Consider the following 19,520-nt stretch of genomic DNA (forward strand, 5'->3'; position numbering starts at 1 on the left):
TGAGCCCATTTCATGGCTCCAGAGGCAGCAGCAGCAAGTACAGGCACTAGATGGCTGAAGCCAGAGCTGAACCTGTTCAGTGAGGAGTCCTGGCCTTGGCTGAATGCACATTCCTCCTTCTGATCTCCTGGTTTGGCAGCTGCAGGTGAACACCCCCACCACTTGCTTTCCTTTTTGCATCTGTAAAGCAGAGATGTGATGTGGCTGAGTATAATAAAAGTTTATCCTCACAAAGTGCTGGGATACCCTTAGATGAAGAGTCCTGTGTTAAATTGATAAAAACGTAATTAATAATAAAGAAGTGCCATAAACATCACAGAAAATACACTCTTATTTTTGGAGCTGGATATGCCAGTTGCCAAAATGCAACTAATTGCAGTGCTCAACTTCTAGCTGTGTCCTGTGCTGCCAACAGTTGCATGCTGTAGTATGAGGCTTCTTCTGGGATGGAAATGTCCTGTGATAAGAGAAGCACAAGAAATCCCAGACAGAAGGAGAGTGATGGTGTTCTGTTTGAAGAGTGTCTGCTTGGAGACCAGAATGGGAGGATAAAGTCAGGAAAAATAGGATACTTGTGTTTATGAGGGAGGCAAACGGGGTCACAAGGGAGTTATACCCAGGTCATAATTCCATGTCCTCCCTCCCAGAGAGGACTGGAAAAAGCAGTATGGTGGAAGACCCAAAGTACCCACGTTTTGTGATGTTACTGAATTGGCTTCTGAAGGATCAGATGAGCATCAGAGCTAGCACAAGACAAGGAGCGGGCATAGGGATGGCACCTTGTCTTGCCAGCAGCAAGCTGCTAGATGATCTCAGCCATATTTCCCAACTGCACCGCCAAGGTACAAGTGGAATCTTTGAATCAGATACAAATTTAACATTTGTATTGTCTTATGTCACCTCCCTTTGCTGACGAGAAATGTATGAAAACTGCTCTTCAAGGATCAGGTTAGCAGTGTAAGGGTAGGAGCAATGACAGATGTACTTGTAGATGCATCATGACTTCAGAGCTTTGTTCCTTTCAGCTTTGCAGGGCTGGGAGCAGAAGCTTTCTGCCAGTTGGAAAGGATGATTCCCAGCTTTCTCACGGAAAGTGTCAGATGTTGGAACATGCTGCCTGTAAAGATACTACTTTAATACATTAAAGAAGTCTATTTACCAATGTTTTAAAGAAAAGCTTACATTCCTGTGCTCTGTAAAGTTGGAGTCAAGGCACCTGATATAGATAAATTTGTTCCAACAGAGTCTAAAGATGCTTTAAAATAATCTGATTTCTGAAATACATTAATATTTCAGCCAAGTTTCAGACTATAATGTGTTCCCTAGTCTACTAAGCAAGTCTATGTCTACCAATCAAGATGCCTACCTGACTTGTAGATAACATCTTTTCCCAGGAACACAGGTACAACTTCAGTGTTCTTTAGACCTTTTGCTCACATATGTTTTAAGGGCTTAAGCTTTTTTGACATGGAAAATATCACGGAAGAAAAAGACATGTGCACAATAAATAAAAATTTGGGCTTCAATATCCATTATTTCTACAGGCACCTAAATTAATACACCAAAAGAAATAACTAAGAGCTGAGTAACCAGGGACTCAACCTCTCCTCTAAGCTGTTTTAGCTGCTGAAGATTCCTATCCTTGCCCTTCAAATAAACAGAGAAAGCTGCCAAGTTCACATCTACCATAAACAAATCTTTCCTCAGAGAAAGATCAGATTTTATATTCTTAAGATTTCAAAAGCTCACCTTTTCCTCACCTGAACACCTTTGTATATCTTAGGGGGACAAAGAGCCACTGCATGCCACCTTGACAAACATGTAAAAAAAATAGTGAGAGGTCTATTTCCATTGTGTCACACTGCACTGGTAACACACACCACCCTGCATAATTTTACCTATAGGAAGACTCCAACACCTATGAATATTTAGTTGTTGGTTCCTCTGTTTGAACAGGTGGACAAGAAGATGTCACACAAATCTGTCTGGAAGGACTGCAGAAATTCTGTCTGCCATCTGTGCAAACAGCCACTGATGGCCACGACAGTAAAACCTTACTCTGTCCTCCTATTAGTCAGCATCTGGTTACTTATGTGTCATAACTGGTTTCTAGTTTACATTTTCCTTGCTCCATATGGGTACACCTTCAAATAAATTTCCCTGTGATCACGTGTGGAAGATTGTACGAAGTGAACACCAGCAACAGTAAAATTGCTAAACAAAACTGCAAAGTAAGCCAGAAAATTTTTTATTTTATTAGGAATGGTACATTTAAACACACATAAGACTTTGGGATTAATTTACATATTTTTCCAAAAATGTTTCCCTTCTTTAACGATACAGAAGTTAAAAAAAATCTAATTCCAAATTACAAGAACAAACAGTATTTGCAGTGGAAATTTCTATTAATCAAAACAACTGTGCATCCAGGAGATTTAAAGAAATTATCCTCTTTACGCTTTAACATGATTAACTTTTTCTGTCACAACTGACTACACTTTTCCTCAGATTTTTTGCTGCTGTCATTTACTAAAATAACCTTCCTTTCCATCAAGTCTATTGCTAGTCATACACATGTTATTCAGTATCATACGTTTGGGTATGAGAGCTATGTCACTTTATAAACATCAAAAACATGGACATGCATATTGACATTTTCTGTGCAGTTTTATGGAGTCACCTGTCAAATAAGGCCCCTACATACAATACCACATACTAGTGAATTACTGGAAAATTAGTAGAATGGATTCCCAATACTGACAACTGGATGGTATGTTTCATCTTAACAGGAAATTCCAGCTTTCATTACTGGTTAACATTGTATTGATTCACTACCAAGTGAGAAATATTCAACTGATTGATGGGTATTCCTGAAAGTCTGTTGCAAATTAAGCATATTATCAATGTAATTTAAAGCTGGAACTTAAACAAGCCAAGCAACAGGGAAAAAAGTGAACTCTAAACTAAATTCAGCTGGTCCACTCATTCTTACACAGAAAAGTAGCCACACAGTCGTTACGGAATAAAATCTATACTTCCTCTTCTCAGATTTAATACCAAGGACAAAAGCTAACGTAGTATTTTGGAAGTCAAAGGCCTTGCAGGTGGAGGGGAAAGTGGGGGGCAAGAGAGGGAGAAAGCAGCGTATTGTCTCATCCCATTACCTCAGCATTATGTGTACATAATATATCTATGATATAAATGTTTACTAATAGCAGGGAAAAAAATAAAAAGACTTCCCACTCCAGACTTCACTGAAGAGGAGAAAGCTGACAGCCTCTCCTCACAGAGATGGCCTATTGGATGACAGGCACTTTGGCAATGTAAAAGGAGGTTATCCTCTCATCATCTTAACTCTTCCCCTCCCAGTTCTCATGTATAATTTGTCTCAAGTCTTCAAGAAACTTGAATCAAATTAAATGCATTAATACATCTCTAATAGCAGGTTAACTGCGGCTACGAGCAGAGCTCGACCTAGAACGAGATTTTCTTTTAGAAGAAGAGGGAGATGGGGAAGAAGCTAGCAAGCTGGAGCGGTGGCTTTTCTGGGAATAGCTCTTCTTAGGTGTACGACTGCGAGAACGAGACCGGGATCGAGATCGGGACCGGGATCGGGATCGAGATCGGGACCTGGACCTTGATCTTGACCTGGACCTGGACCGGCTGTACGATCTGGAAGATCCTGTAGACCTGGACCTGCTGCGAGATCTTGAGTAACTCCTTGATCGAGATCTGCTTCTAGAGAAACACAATTAAAAGCTGTAGTCTCATCCTCTATTATATTTGAAGTACTCAGTTTAAATTCTCAACTACTTTGTATGCACAGCACATCCATTTGAATGTGCTACGCACAGCATTCAATTATTTCAGAGTGCTGCAAGATTTCTGCTAAGTTCCATCACAACAGTATCTTCTTAGGCCAAGGCTACCAGGAGCTGCTAAGCCTTGACATTCTCTGCTAGCATGGCAAAATATGAGCTGCCTAACTAAAGATGCCTTCCCCCTGCCCCCACCAGGAGGAGACAAACAAATTTTTAGTCATCTACAGAGAAAAGCACAGAAATGAAAATGATACCTGTGGTATTTATTATCTCTAGAAACACCCATGTAGATTAGTTAGGGTTTCTTTCAAGATCCTACAAGTCTTTAAATGCAGCGAACATGAGCACATTTTAAGGCCATAGAATTTAACACCTTCCTTAGTTATGCATCCCTTTTCTCATGAAAATAAATTTATTTGTATTTCAGAGCAACAATGAATAAGCTGCAGTAAACATGTTTCTTAAATGACTAGACGGCAGAAGTGCTTTGGGAATAATGCAAGCAAGCTGTTTTTCTTTTATTCTGATGAAAAAGTTGTTTTCACAACTATTTGAAAGACGTTTCACAGGACTGTGAAGCAGCTTTTCATTAAATTAATAATACCAAAATTAACAGCTTTTTTAAAAAAATGTCCTTTTATTTAAATATAATTTTTTATCTTAAAAAGAAAAGCTCCTTACTCTCATCCAAAAGTGCTCTGCTTAACCTGTTTTCAGCAAGTTAGTTCTTATCTAAATTTGTTTACACTGCTAGAAAGTAGTTCTGTGCGGTGACATTTAGCTTGGGGCCAAAGAATCAGATAATAAACTTTGGCATCAATAGTACCCAAATCCATACCCTCAGCAGAATTTTATCAGGTCAGGTGACATACCTATGCCTTCTGTGATCTTCAGTCAATCTAATTCTGCGTCCATTCAGCTCAGTGCCATCCAGTTTTTCCAGTGCACTCTTCATGTCACTATAGGATGCAAATTCCACAACCCTGTACAACATCGGGAAAAGAAGAAAAATTTTCAGAGAAACTGAAAAAGCAAGAAGAACAAGTTTGAGTCTTTTTCAATCTGTTGATTCATACCTTGATGTCTTCTCTTCTGAAAGCTAATTTTTAACTTGGTTAACAGGAAAATGTGATGCTAACAGTCCTAGCGATCTGTACCTCACATCTTAAACCTTACCAGAGCTCTCAACTGCAATGAGATGGAGAAAACCCAAGAAGCTACACAAACCTGCACCAGCTGAGGAAATATCTCTCAGTCCTCCATTAAACTGCATTCTAAAGCTCTCCAAGAAACAAAATACTTGCAGACTCCCCTGCCCTATTTAGATTGTTTTATTAAATCAGAAAAAGTTCAGCACCTAAGCCAAAGATCTATTTTTCATTTATTTTACATTGCAAGGATAATCTTGCCTTTAAGAGTTTTAGTTATCGTACGGATTTAGACACAAAATGAACCTACCCTTCATTCCTGTTGTTTCTGTGTGCATCCACATAGGTGACCTCCCCTGCCTTTCTCATGACATCTTTCAAGTCCTGCAGTGGAAGTTAACATTTTAGCCTTAAACAGATGACAAATGAGTCAACCAGCAGTAAGTAATGCCTGCCTAAAACTTTCTCTGCTAAAACTGCTTAATGCTTTTTATACTTTATAAAAAAATATATAATTTAGAAAAGTTTCTGAATCAGCCTATGTAATAGCAGCTGCCTATAGAAATGATCCCTCATTTTTAGAACCACAGTGAATAAAATATTGCTTTTAAAATAATCCTGCATCCCAAAGCCAGCTGTTACGAAAATACAGTGCAACACCTAAAATATCAACATATGCACTGAAATCAGAATGGTAACAGATGAAAAGCAACAAAGTATTAAATGCAAATTTTCATGACTAAACACCCCAGTTAAATGACAATCCAATATAAGTAGACAAATTCATTCTATATGCCTCACCTCCCCCAACTTCACAGCAAAATTAAAAGCAAAAAGGTGTAATTACTATAAAACTAATAATTTTACAGACGGAAAAAATGTTTTTATATTTCACCTGAATATCTGTCACGCTACAGTGCCACGTCAATAGACACCCTTGTATTTAACTTAATAGTGGCTAAACATGCAGACACTGTAAAATTACTTGTTCAGCAATAGGAGAAAGTACAAACAAGTAATATAAAAGGTCATTAAAAAGCTAAACGTTCTTGTAAGTTTAAGCAGTACTTTTACCAAACAGTATCTGGTATTTGACAATTCCAGACTACTTACCGCAACATGCCACGAGTGGCAGATGATACAAGAAGGTACCTTAAGCAAAGAGTTGCTTGTCCAATACCTAGCTGGCTTACATGAGAAAGGCAGAGTGATGGCTCATAGCAATACGCTTCACGGAGGTACCAGGGGCCCTGAAAGCACTGGACATAGTCGCCAGTCTCCAGAAGTGGCTAAAGAACCCGAGGATGACCTGTGCTAGCCAATCGAGATCAAACCCAGGCAAACCAAGATCTAGATCGCCAAAAAACAGAAGTGTCATAGGAACCAAAAGGCAAATTCAGAACAGGCCAAACCCTAGAATTTCAGCCACTAGAAAACCCCCAAATCTTTGGTTCTTTTTCCTCCACACAAGAAAAGTGAGGGTTAACCAAATCAAGGTTGTTAGAAGAGGTTCAAAATGCACTTGGTTAGAAATACGCTTAGGGAAGAAAAAAATACAAAACAAAAAGCCAAGAAAAGTTTTAGAACATGTCTTACAGAGTATAACATGGCTTAGTTTTATCTAATATCTTAATTAAAATTAAATAATTTTATTTTTAAAACTAATAGATATTTTCTTTGTTTCACCTGTGCTTAACACAAAGAAAGCTTAATGGCAAATGAAAAATGGGCCCTACAGCACCGCTAAAAATAATACTTCAACCTCAGTATGTTTAGCCCCATTTAAAAATGAAGAACAAAATTTTGGCTCTGCTCAATTCGGTGAGATCTTAACCAGACTAGGACTGGTAAGTCAAAAGGAAGTTAGAAAACGTTTATCTACATACTTATTTTCTAATTCAATAACTTTAGCCTTTAAAATTCAGGCCCTCCCAGACTTTCCACCATATACACTGAATCCTAAGGATCATCATAATGAAATATCACTTGTAACAGTAATGTCCACATGATTAAGATGCCAACATTATTGCTCAAAAGGGAGTAAGGGTGCATGTGTTAGAAAAGCTCAGGGTATTTACTATCATTAGGGGAATGTTTTAAAGTTATCTGTTTTTACTTAACCTGTGGAACAGTCAAATTTTATCCTAGGTTTACTATTCTGCTTCACCTTAAACAGCACAGGAATACCCTGTTGTCCTTAGCAGCAACAGAAAATAAGGTATAGGACAACCATAGATCAGAAAAACACATATTAAAAATTACATCTTGATGTAACACATCTACTTTTCCCAACTGCTTGAAAATTCCCAGATACTGAAGAACTAATGAGGGTGGATGGAAAGCTCTGAACATGCAGAAATATAGGTTTGCTAAAATATGGAGAATTCTGACAGTGTCTACTACTTAGGTATGAGATTACCTATTAACAATATAGCCAACTATTTGAGGAAACTGATCTGAATGCATTTCTTTTTAATATCCCATCACAATAACTTTTTAAGGAGACAGAAGTTCGCAAAGCATGGGGATCTGCACATACCAAAGAAGAAATTATGCATGTAAGTTTTAAAGCAAGATTCCATACCGATTGTGCTTGCTAGAAGCTCAGGGGTTAAAAAGGAAGAATAATGCCACTACTGTTAATATATTAGCTATTTTAATCTGTTGTGTAAGTAGCATAGTTAAAAGAAGTTAAAGCACTATAGTTGGTATCAAAGCAGTACCACTTTAAAACTAAATAAGGCTTGCATATGGATGTCAGCTTCAAATGATTTCTATTTAGACAGGTATCAAGAAGTCTCTTATGCTAACTTACCATGTATTTAAGAGAGTCATTAAAACATTTAATTAGAACGCTAAAGATTCATCAGTATGAAATGTGAATTGGGAGGGCTTCAGTTCAAAACAGTACGTACAAATAAAGCCATTATAAATATTCACGAGTAAAAAAATTACAAAAACGTTAAGGTTTTTTTCAAGTTATGAATTTAATACTAAACAGTATTATAGGATTTACTCTCCTTAACACTCCATTCTAGCTTACTTCTCTCATCCCTACTGTCATTTCCAAGTGCTGTGTTTTATAACAATCTCTTCATATATGTAACTGCATAGCATAACCAGAAGATATTTAGATGAAAACCACTTGCTCATCACATCAACTCAGAAGTTGTTCTTCTAGTTATTCAATAATTAACACAACTGTACAATTATGAACTTTCGAACCTGTCATGCAGAAGATAAACAAATGTAGTTCGACCATTTATCTACATGGACTGTACCCAAGCTCTTATGAAAGACACCAGCACCGTCCTAGGCAAGCCACACAGCTCCCTCATGTGGATTTAGCTGCAAGACCAAGGTTTTAAACATTCCACGTGTCCTACTGCATCTTTCAGTGCACTAATTAAAGTATCTTTACTCAAAGAATATAAAGATTAATGAACAAGACTAAACTCCACTATTCAGTCATCTTTTGTAAACAGCATCTGTTGCTGTGCCCTTACAAAATAAACTTTCTATAGACTGTATACCGCACAGAATACAACTAAAGGAATTAATTATATGGTTATTCTGTTAAAAGCCAGCTAAAAATTATCAAAACATTAGCAAGGGGTGGGAAAAAACAAAACAAAACAAAAACATGGTAAGGAAGCTTCAAAATATAATTACTGAAAGTTTGGGAATATCTATGGTAAGCATACTTCACAGAGTAGCTTTCCAAAGACTCCTTTTAATGATTTATTACCAGACTTCTCAATCATGCATCATGTCACAAAAATATTTTACAAAACATAGAAGAGACCATAAATTTTACCCAAAACAAGGGCGTGCACTTCCAGGTGTAACAATACAAAGATATGGATGCTATGCTTCAATAATTTAGAAACAATCTAAGAGTCTTCAAAAGTTTGATCAGTTGGTAAACACATGTAAGAATCAGTTCCCAACCACAAAATCTAGTTATAGAACTATTTGCACAGCTGTGAAACAAGACTTCTCTAAGTGTTTGAATGCTAATTTTTAGTAATCACTGAAGCCTTTTTGCTTATTTTTTATTCAGGTTAAATATTTATGATGGCTTTATTAAGAAATTAGGCTGAGAGCAGCCTACTTACCGGGTAGGAAGTAGGTGTAAAAAAAGAAGATATTAACTCACCTGCCAGCTGATACGGGATGAAAGGTTTTCAACTATGATCCTGTGTTCAGTACGAATAGGAGGTCCATACCTGCCAGAATGGTTCAGAGGAAAAAAAAAAGTCTCCAGTGTAAGGAATTTAGAACTTAAGAATCTGATGTTTTCTATAGTTTGCTGAAATATTTAAATATTCTCCTTGTTGCTGGACTGCAGATTTGATTCCCCCTAGACAAGAATATATTTAAGAGTCCACTACATGAAGAGACATGCTACAACAGGGTTAAAAACAATTTTGATAAAAAAGTTTATACCAAGGCAGTGAATAAAGCCACCATTTTTTCTAGATACACTGAAATAAGTGCTTAGTAGAATGAAAATAATGTAAAGAGAATTAGTTTCATTTTGGTATTTGACAGGCTTGGCTCTCACATATGGTTTTGGAGGATATTAATGTAAAGGGGCAATATAAAAATTTATTTTTCAGTTGGTAGGATAAATTCTGCTTCATGTCAGGGAGATAGCAGGCGGAATTTAAAGGCATCTTAGCTCACACTTCTAAATTCCAAATAACTGTTAATATTTATAAATGCATCCATGACCTATATTAGATAATTTTGTGGACAAAAATACTCTTATTTTAGTAAAATGAGAGCGAGATAAGTGATGCCCTGAAATAACTGTGGCAGTTCACAGTTCCTGAATGAATGCTGATGTTTTTCACTTAACTGAAAATTAAAGACCCTCTCAAAAATGAAAATGTGGCTTGAAAATGTTCATACAGAAGAGTAAGACATCTGGAAAGAATACTGCCCTTGCAGGTAATTTCTGTTCCATATCCTCGTCATTCTGAATCCAAAGGGATCTAAGAACTATGGAAAAAGGTATGCTAGCCTTTTGATAAGTAACGCAGGATTCTAACAATGGTACTACTTCATATTACTGTAAAAAGATTCAAGAATGAAGAACACTGACCTTAGAGAAAATTATTCTCATCTTCTCCTCCCACAGAAACATAATCCTAAATTGTGTGTATTGATTCGTACACTGAAGCACAGGCAATTTCATCTCAGTGCATACCTCAAAGTGTCCCAATTTTTTTCAGAACATCCAGATCTTCCGGGCATTTAAACAGAGGTCCCAGAGTCCCAAAACTGGCAGGCTGAGTCTCATTTTTCCATTATTGCAAACCGCAGTCTCTTCCTGTCTGGCATCGGCAGTCTGACATCATGAACATGACTACAACGTCAGACGCCCACGACCTTCAATCACACTTCCTACTTTAAAAGTCCAGCTTTAGCCTGGACCTCGGACCAATTATACCGCATCAAGGTTACTGCCACTAAAGAAAAAACAATCTAATTAGCATATTTGCATATGCAAATTAGATGTTCCAGACACTGGTTTGTAAATGGCAGCAATTCTGACTTTGAAACAAACACAGAGGTTTATGTCAGTTAAAGTCTTCGTCTTTCTTCCAAACTCTACTCTGTAGAAACATTTATAGCTGTGGCCTATGCAGAGTAATTTATTCCATGCATATTTACTTCACACAGGTAAATATAAAATGTAAAGGTGTAATGTGTTGTTGTTTGGTGGAATATATGCAAATCTGCAGAGCTTTCACAAACTCCACTGCGAGTTGGCACAGTGTTCACCACTGGCTTAAATCACTGAAAGTGAACAACTCCACAAACACTTGATGTCCACTACAGGTACTCTAGATATGAGCTATGTTGTGTTTTTCAGATTCCATTGTCAGACAGAGGCTCTCCTTCAGCGAGGCACCCGCTCCACCAGCGGACTTAGTCAACTGGTATTTGCACACTTTTGCGTATCCTAGTAACTTGTGCCCTAGCACTGTTTCTCAAATATAGTTCCTTTTGTATGCTGTGCTGAAGTAAGTGTTTTGATAACCATACAACTGGAAACGTGAAAGCTTGGCTAGATGGTAAATACCCTGAAGTATTGTTCTAGAGTAATTCTACTTAGCCTGTAAGCTCAGTTTAATGACAAAAGCCTCAGTAGAGCAGCTCTGGCATTTTTCTTGATTTAGTGTTAAAACCAGTCAATCCAACTGCAGCATTACTTCTTCACATCATTTACGCAACAGTAGGAAGCAACACCAATGTAGTGCCTACAACATGGAGAGGGAGCATTTCATAGCAGGTTTGTGAACCTCCGCGAGCCAGTTAAACTGCTTTAAAATCCATCTTCTCCTCAGCCAGAGAAGGTTAGTAATAGCAATGGACCTGCAAGGTTTGAGAACATGAAACTTATTTTGTGAAACTATACAAGGAAACAGAGCTGGACCCCTAACTCCAACCACTAGAAGAAAACAGTATTTCAGTACAGTTCTTCAGTTACTGTGTTTGTAGGAAAAAGAGTCCAGACCACTCACCTAGATCCACTCTGTGAGGGGTAATAACTGAACCGTTGTGAGAATCTGCCCCTTCCTCTTCGGGCTCGAGCATGCTCTATCGTAACCCTTAAGACAGGAACAAAACAAGCAAACAAAACATAAAGCCCAAACTTTAACTATTAGACACTTAGATCTTTCACAACTATAAGCACATGTGCATAAACAAGAATTATCTTGCCCTTGCAAGGACTGATTTATAACAGAGTTGCTGGCACTTCTAGTGATAAGACCTTGAATTAGCTTTGAAGGAGAAATAAGTGCAAGTGGAGAAAACAGTCAGCCCTGCTCCAAACCACCCCCAAACTATCTCTGCCTTTTATACAAGATTGTAGCTAGGTTCCAAATGAATCTCTTTAGATAAAGTTATGGAAGGTGTATCCCACCACAGAGCCACAAGAAACAAATGTCAGAGGACAAACTAATGCACTGTATTTGGATACAAAGAACTTTTGCTGCTCTTAAGGGAAATTATGGTATCACGCTTACCTTTCATCACACAACTCTTTACCATTTAGTTCATAAATTGCATCATCAGCATCCCTGTGGTCTTCAAATTCCTAGAAATAAAATAGGAATAAAAAAGTATTTTCCCTCATTCCAAATGCTAGAAAACATATTTTCTTTATAAATTATAGATTTCTGCAGCAAGTATCAGCCAGAACTTTGAACAGGGAAGTGGATTCCTAGTATAGGGTGTTTCAAAAAGATGGACCCAATTTGAAATGTATACTGCTTTGAAACTGGGTCCATCTTTTTGAAACACCCTGTATGTTTATGACTGAAAAGCCAAGATGTTCCTACTCATGATTATTTCTTCTCCTTCCACCCTGCAAACTCCCTTTGCCCCCCTCAGTCATTTCAGTATAATTATTTGCAGGACCTACATAAAACAAATTAATTAAATTACCTCAGTTTCTACCGAAATACCTAATATGCTTTCTAAAAAAGAGCTGGGGGGATTACTTCAAGGCATTCAGTTTAAAACACAGCCCTACATACAGGGAAAACCTATATAACAGCACGAGCTGATCAACTGCAAACAAAAGCATAACTGTGCACTCCCAAAACCCTTTCAAGAGTTCTGATGCCAATTAAGTTCTTACTAAGTTGGAAAGGAAAGTGTAAATCAGAAAAAAAGCCCTTCTGATTTGCTTCTGAGCAAATTAAATTCTGTGATTCTGTGACAACTCTGGCAAAAAAGGTGCCTGAATAAGAAGAGTAAGAAACATAAGCCTTTCTTCAGCACTGGTCACCTGCAGGCCTGGATCAGCTATAATATGCAATTTAATATACTGTTGCAATGGAATCTGTCGCTTCACTTTGGCAGCAATGCTGCTTTAGTCAGCCTGATTAGCCTCTGCTCGCTATCCAGCCCACTGGTTCTTGGCAAAGCTATTAGTACAGCTCTGCAGGAAACTAGGTCAAGAAACCCATCCAACTGAAAAACAGCACACTTTGTTCAGGAGGTGTCGTGAAAAAGACAGTGTTATTTTTCAAACTAGATCAGCTTCCCAGGTAGGTTCATTATGTGGCTGAACAACTGTGGTAACACCAAAGGAGGCAAGGGAAAAAAGGAAAGAAAAAAAGCAGTGAGAACAAGCAGCTGGGTAGGGACTGCTTGAACCAATACTGCGGATAGAGAAAAAAAAAAAATCGTGGAACTGCAGCTTGAGAGCAACAAACAGAGAATAAACTTCTCAAGTTGAAGAACATGTTTGCATAAAAAGTTTTCCAGAAGCAATACTGGCTTAAGTAATCTTCCCCTTTTGCACTGAAATCTGTTTCACTAGCAAATGAAACATCACACATCCTTGCATGATGATGCAAAGACTGAGAAAATTCATTTATGCCCAGTATTTAAGAGTATCAATAGTTAACACCTACAAATGCTATGATTTCAGTTAGTTTCTAACAAACTGAATGTTTGCAAGTCTACCTAGCTTTATGGTCGGAAGTTTGAAAACATTCTGTGCTGAAATCTACAAAATTTAAGTAAATATTATTAGTTTCAAAGATCAAACAATGATTTCAATCAAGTGCAATGAAGCACGCTTTTAACATTACAACAATGATCAATCAAAATCACCTGGTTTTGTAGCAGGTTTACAAATTCAGATTTTAAATAACAAAAACTAAAGATGAACTGACAGCCCATGATAAATAACGTACCGCAAAGGATAATTCTATTCCATGTATTGACAAATTATCTGGATGACAGGACTGAGTGCACCCTCACCATTTTTGTGGCTGACACCAAAGTGAGAGGAGAAATAGATATACCAGAAGGAAAAACCACCACACATATAGACCTTGACAGGCCGAAAAATTAGGCCAACAAGAATCACAAGTTTTAACAAAAGATAAATGTGAAGTCCTGCATCCGGGCTAGAATAATCCTAAGCATCAGAACAAGCTGGGATGTGAGTGCCTGAAGTGTAGCTCTGCTGAGAAGAACACGGAAATCCTTGGGGAGAGTCAGCCAAGTATGAGTCAGCAGCGTGGCCTTGCTGCAACAAAAGCAAACTGCATCCTGGGCTGTGAGAGTACAGCTAGCAGACCATGGGATGTGACCATTCCACCCTCCTTGGCATTTGTTAGGCCACATCTGGAACACCATGTCCAGCTCTGACCCATCCAGCTCAAGAAAACCATTGAAAAATTGGAAGGGGACCAGCAAAAGGCCACCAAAAGTTATCAGAAGGCTGGAGAACAAGGAAAGGGTGAGAGTGCCATGTTTATTCAGCCTGAACAAAAGGCATCTCGAGGGGGATCCAGCTGGAGTCTTCCAAAACCTAAACCACAGTTACAGAGATGCTGGAAGTGCTTTCCTCATGTGGGTACACAGTGATGGGATGACAAGGTAAAAGAGGGCAAAGTTTTGTTCAGATGTGAGGAAAAAATTTTTCATCATGAGAACAGTAAATTTTTTTAGACAGAGTTATTGGACAATTATTTAAGCATACTAGTGAGCTCTGAAAAGAAAATGCTTCTGCTTAGGAACTGGAGAAGAGAGAAAGGAGGGTTGGCTGATTCATGCACAGTTGTTGAACAGAAGTTGTTCCTGAATGAATCAACAGCCCTGCCCAAGAAGAGAAGAGAAACACTCAGGGAAAGGTGATTGAGAAACAGCAGCAATTAGAAAAGACATGTTAAGTAAACTCAGGCTCACATCTAGATCAGCCATTTACCTCCGGACTTTAAGAGACAGGTATTTAACTGGTGGCAGTCAACAAGACATAGCTCATACTGCAGGGCAATCAGGAACTGACACATGTCTAGATACTTCTTATATAGATACTCATATGAAACTACAGTAAGCAAAGCCTGGTTTTTTGTTCTTTTCTCATAACTTCATTTAAGAGATTGATCTTGGCCGAACGAATGGCATGTAAGCCTGCCATAGTGCGATGGCAGCATCTCAACCTGTCCAGATTGAACTCACTGCTCCAGAATAGCTAATTCTTAGTTCTCAGGAGATAACAATTAAGAAACAGACTGAACCTGAGTCAATCTGGGAACCTGTAAAGCTGTAAAAATTTGGACAACAATTTAGAAGCACAGAGCTCTAGAAAGCAGTGGTAGGAAACTAAGATCCCATGAACTGTGTACTTCATTTAATAGTCTGACAGACACAGCTCCTGTGAACATGTATGGATGGTGAATACACCTAACTTTAGCTGCACAAGAGTTAAAAGCTGTGCTGCTTAAAGCAAACAGCATGCAGCTATTACATCTGTTGTCTTAGCCAAGAACTTCGCTTTTATGTAAGGCCAAGAGGTATGACCAACCAGACTAGAAGTAAGACAGCAATAAAGTGGTTCTGTATAAACCTTTCTCCAGGTCAAGACTTTGTCAAGTTTTGTAATGCCATAATGGGATATTTATACTGTCTTCAGAAAAAAGGGTTAAAATTTAAGTCCACAGAAGACTATGATGAATATATTTAATGTGTCTAGACTATTACCAAGATTTTGAGCAAAACCTGGCCAAGACCAGATAAAACTGTAATCCAAACATCTGAAAAGCAGTCTGAAATGCAAATTAATATTTTCCATTTCCCATTTGAACTATTATGCTCTTACACATCCTCCTTTCCTTGATATCAGCATAGCAAGGCTAGTACCTACAAAAGAAAGGAAAACAAGGTATTACTTACCACAAATCCAAATCCATTTTTTAGATGGATTTCTCGTATGCGTCCATATCCTTTGAAGAATTTCTCTACATCCCGTTCCCGAGCGCGTGAGCTTAAGTGTCCAACAAAGACCCGGCAGCCACTCATCTTAAGGTTGATGCTGAGAAAGAAAACAGCACTGTTTATCAGATTAACAAACTTAAAATGGGGTGATGAAGATCACTTTAACCTCATAACTCTTGGTTAAATAGGATTCCATTTTATTGTCCTCCAGGTGTATATGTTAAAAACCCAATTCTCTATAGCCAGAGAAGTGAGAAAATCCTGTCTTACTGAATTCTAGCAGACTCTACACAGACCTCCCAGTTTTGTCCTTTTTAGTCTTACCACTAAAAAGACTTCTTGTATCAGAAACAGTTTTTGTTTGCTGTTAGACTAATAAGGCTTTTTTATCACAGATCAAGAAAAAAAAAACATTCAATAAGCTCAAAGATGAATTTACTGGGCTAACAGCAGTCAAAAAAAGAACTGTTATGCCAATCATTGGAATAGCAACATAATACACTGTAAAACTTTTACTTTCACCTGAAATAACTGCTGCAATAAAAGTTATATTAGCACCCCAAAGATAAACAGTAGTCATCAAATTATTTCAATTTGCACTAACCATAAATTATCTTCTTTTAACAGTCTATCAAGTTATAAAGAAGAAATACTCTGTTATTATGAGATTTCAACAATGGCAAAAATAAACGTTATTTTGGATATTCAGATTTTCAAAGCTATCTACTGATGCAGGATACATAATTTGAGAAACTCCATTGTTTGAGTATGCCACTTTTTCATTTTATGCAATTAAAAAATTTTTAAGTTCTTGTAACTAGAAAGTTTTAATTATTTGGCTCTCTCAGTGATCTTGCTGTCAATCAAAAGGCAAAGAATCCAAGCCCTATAAGAGTGGCAATACAATGTGATCTTATATTACAATACTGGGCTGTAAAGCAGACAGAGTAAACAGACAACATATCATGTTAGCTGTGAGCGTAGTTCAAGACCATTTGGATGCAGTATTTTGAATGAGTGTGATTTACCTTCCTTGTTAACACTCATTAGGTTTCTATTGATTAGCTCCATTACTTGGGCTCACTGTGCCATGAGAGTGCCAGAACTTCGGAAAACAGAATAAAGGGCTTCTTATGGGGCAAAGGGATAGAAGTGTGACAGCACTTACTTAGCTCAGCCTAAACTGTTTGTGAACCATGACCTAAGATGATACCTATTTCATTGGTTCTACGTGAAAAGTTTTGTGTTTCCCCTACAAGAGTCTAAGCTGCCCTTTGTAACCACTTCTTCTGTGTTGCTCACACTCGCATTTTCATGTCGTGGAAATCCAGTTCAGAGGACTGATTCAGGTAGCGAGTCTTCTGACAGATTGTTTTCTCTGACGCATCCTTACCACACAAACACATGCAAGGCCAGCAGCAGGTATTAAGGGAAAGACAGGCCTTTGCAGAGGAAGGACAGACTTACATAACTTTGTGTTTTAAAACATGGCTGAACAGCCGCTTTGGCAACAGCACTCGTTTTGGGAACAACACAGACCGACAGGTTAAAACTACTACATAATTACCGTTCAATACTTTTTAGTTCTTAGTTCCAGAAAAACAAGGTGGGGGAAGACAGAAGAATCACAAAAGGAAATGAACACGAGCTGGATCGCATGGCCTGAGTAACCGTCACAGATACAGCATAAGACGTGCAAACTATCCGTCCGTGTGTTATTTACTCAAGCACCAGGGAGTACAATGGCTGCAACATCTTTTCGAACACCTGCAAGTCGCAGAGATTCACACGTTGTCCCTAGCACAAAGCAACCGCCTTTGCTCACAAGATACCACACGCCAGCAAAAACCACTCGGGAAACATGGGCCCGCAGCGAAACACCATCTGCCCGTTCTTCTTTCTGAGAAGCGGGGCCGGAACAGGGCTGCTTCCCCAAGGCAGGGGGAGCCTCTCCTTGGGTTCACCGTCACCGAGGCGTCGGCCGAGCCCGAGGCGTTCGCCCCTCCGGCTCTCCCGGCGGACGCGAAAGCTTTACACTCGCGTCCAAGCCCCGACGGCTCCCAGCCGTCCTCCTGAGCAAACCGGCCGGGACCAGCCCTTCCCACGCAGAGCCGCGGGGCAGCGATGAAGCGCGGCGGCCCCCGCGGCCTGCTGCCGGCGCGCCCCGGTTACCCAGCGGCCTCCGCCGAGCGCCCGGCCCAGAGGCCTGCGCGGCGCCAGCGGCCTGCGCGGCGCCAGCGAGGCCTCCGAGAGCAGCTTCCCTCCCCTCAGCGCGGGGCCGCCACAAGAAAGGCCGAGCCCGTCGCCGCGGCACGGCCCGGCTGCCAGAACCCTGCTCGCAACTCGACGCCCGACCCTCCGTCGGCCCTCCCGCCGCCGAGCGAGCCAAGGAGGCGCAGACACTCACCGTCGCCGAGCGCTGAGTCCTGCGGGCCGCGAGGAAACTGCTGTTCCCGGCCGCGGCGGCAATGGCTGCCGTGCTCCTGCGAAAGACCAGCACCGCCGCGCGCCCCCAACGGATGCTGCGCAACCGCCAACGCCCGACTCCAACTCCCAGTGTGCCCCGCGGCGGGCTCGGCCGCGCTCCGCCCCGGGGTGGCCCCGTTGCACGCTGGGAGATGTAGGCGCCGGGGCCCGTCAGCCGCCGGGTTCGGGCGGCTCGTTTGAGCAGGCGCTGTGGGGGAGTTTTGTGGGGATGAGGGTCCCTGAGGCGGGCGGCCTGTGGCCGGGAGGAGATGGCTGCTGGGGGGTGCAGCCGGCGGGGGCAGGCTGCAGCCCTGTCAGGTCGCTCTGCGAGGTCGGGGTCGTAGGGCCAGGGAGAGGCCGAGGGGGCTCCTGGCGCAACCAGGCCCGGGCTGCGGGGTGGGAGCGTGCGGGAGCCAGTGCTTGCCTGGAGCACCCCGAAATAAACCCGATGGGGTGATGCTGTGCGTGTGCATCCCTGCCCTGGCTGCTCTGCTTCGAGCTGAACTGCCTGTGACTTTTGACCAAGACACGGAAAAAGAGATGGGTATGTGTACTGGTTAATGAGTGGAGCAGCAAAGGCACACATCCAGAGAGCTACACGTTAGCTCAGCAACCACAGTTCTGCCAACAACAGTTGGCAGCCCCAAACTGCCACCGCCTTCTCTTCAGCACAGAGAATCACGCCGCAGTACTGTTGTTGTGGCGGACACCAGGGGGAAACCTTGGGTGAGGAAAAGTGGCTGGTAAAGATACAGGTTTGTGTGGAGGTGCTGGGCAGCAGCAGTTTTCACCTGTGTATACGTGGAGCACTACTTTTCTGGTTTAGCAGTGTCTGAGATGTACTTATTTTATGGAATTGTTACAGTGTAATTCATGACAGCTCACAGGATGATGAGCAAAACAGAAATTGTTATCCTTTTCTTCAGTATAACATAGCTTGTTTAACCTTCACTGTCCAAATGCTTAAAATATAGTTACAGTTTGTTTTGCCTGTTTTTTTCCCTCATCTGATAGCATCATGTCTGCATTTCCTGATTTAACTCTGAGTGGATCTCTAAGTTACATTTATGACACTATATATTAGATTCTGGCATCATTCAAATTTCTTGCCCTCTAATTATTCTTTAGGATGGAGAAAACCTATACATTCAACATCCATAATAAACAGAATCGTTTAGGTTGGAAGGGACTCCTTGCGACCATCTGGTTCAACCCCCCAAGGTTGCCCAGGACCATGTCCGCTCAACTTTCTGATATCTCCACAGATGGAGGCTCCACAACCTCTCCGCACAACCAGATCCTGTGTTTGACCACCCTTACAGTAAAAAAC

General features: G+C 40.3%; 1 protein-coding gene across 1 annotated transcript; it reads right to left on the reverse strand.

Annotated features, from left to right (window-relative positions):
* Window positions 1–2,232: 2,232 nt before the first annotated feature.
* Window positions 2,233–18,291, reverse strand: LOC309442079 (serine/arginine-rich splicing factor 5-like). The gene is made up of 8 exons (XM_082057546.1): window positions 18,132–18,291; window positions 15,683–15,821; window positions 12,013–12,083; window positions 11,506–11,592; window positions 9,129–9,198; window positions 5,280–5,353; window positions 4,694–4,804; window positions 2,233–3,738 (listed from the first exon to the last, which is right to left on the reverse strand). The coding sequence occupies exons 2-8, from the start codon at window positions 15,806–15,808 to the stop codon at window positions 3,447–3,449; spliced, it is 831 nt and encodes a 276-aa protein (XP_081913672.1). The 5' UTR covers window positions 15,809–15,821; window positions 18,132–18,291; the 3' UTR covers window positions 2,233–3,446.
* Between the last annotated feature and the right edge of the window lie 1,229 nt (window positions 18,292–19,520).

This window comes from Streptopelia decaocto (assembly GCF_964273445.1).
Source record: "Streptopelia decaocto genome assembly, chromosome: 7".
Classification (NCBI taxonomy): domain Eukaryota; kingdom Metazoa; phylum Chordata; class Aves; order Columbiformes; family Columbidae; genus Streptopelia; species Streptopelia decaocto.

Excerpts from the sequence above, each read along its gene's own strand:
- LOC309442079 (XM_082057546.1), bottom strand. The coding sequence starts at position 15,808 with ATGAGTGGCTGCCGGGTCTTTGTTGGACACTTAAGCTCACGCGCTCGG. Across the intron at positions 11,593-12,012 it reads AAAGAGTTGTGTGATGAAAG|GGTTACGATAGAGCATGCTC; the intron begins GTAAGCGTGATA and ends TCCTGTCTTAAG. Across the intron at positions 3,739-4,693 it reads GAAGATCACAGAAGGCATAG|AAGCAGATCTCGATCAAGGA; the intron begins GTATGTCACCTG and ends GTGTTTCTCTAG.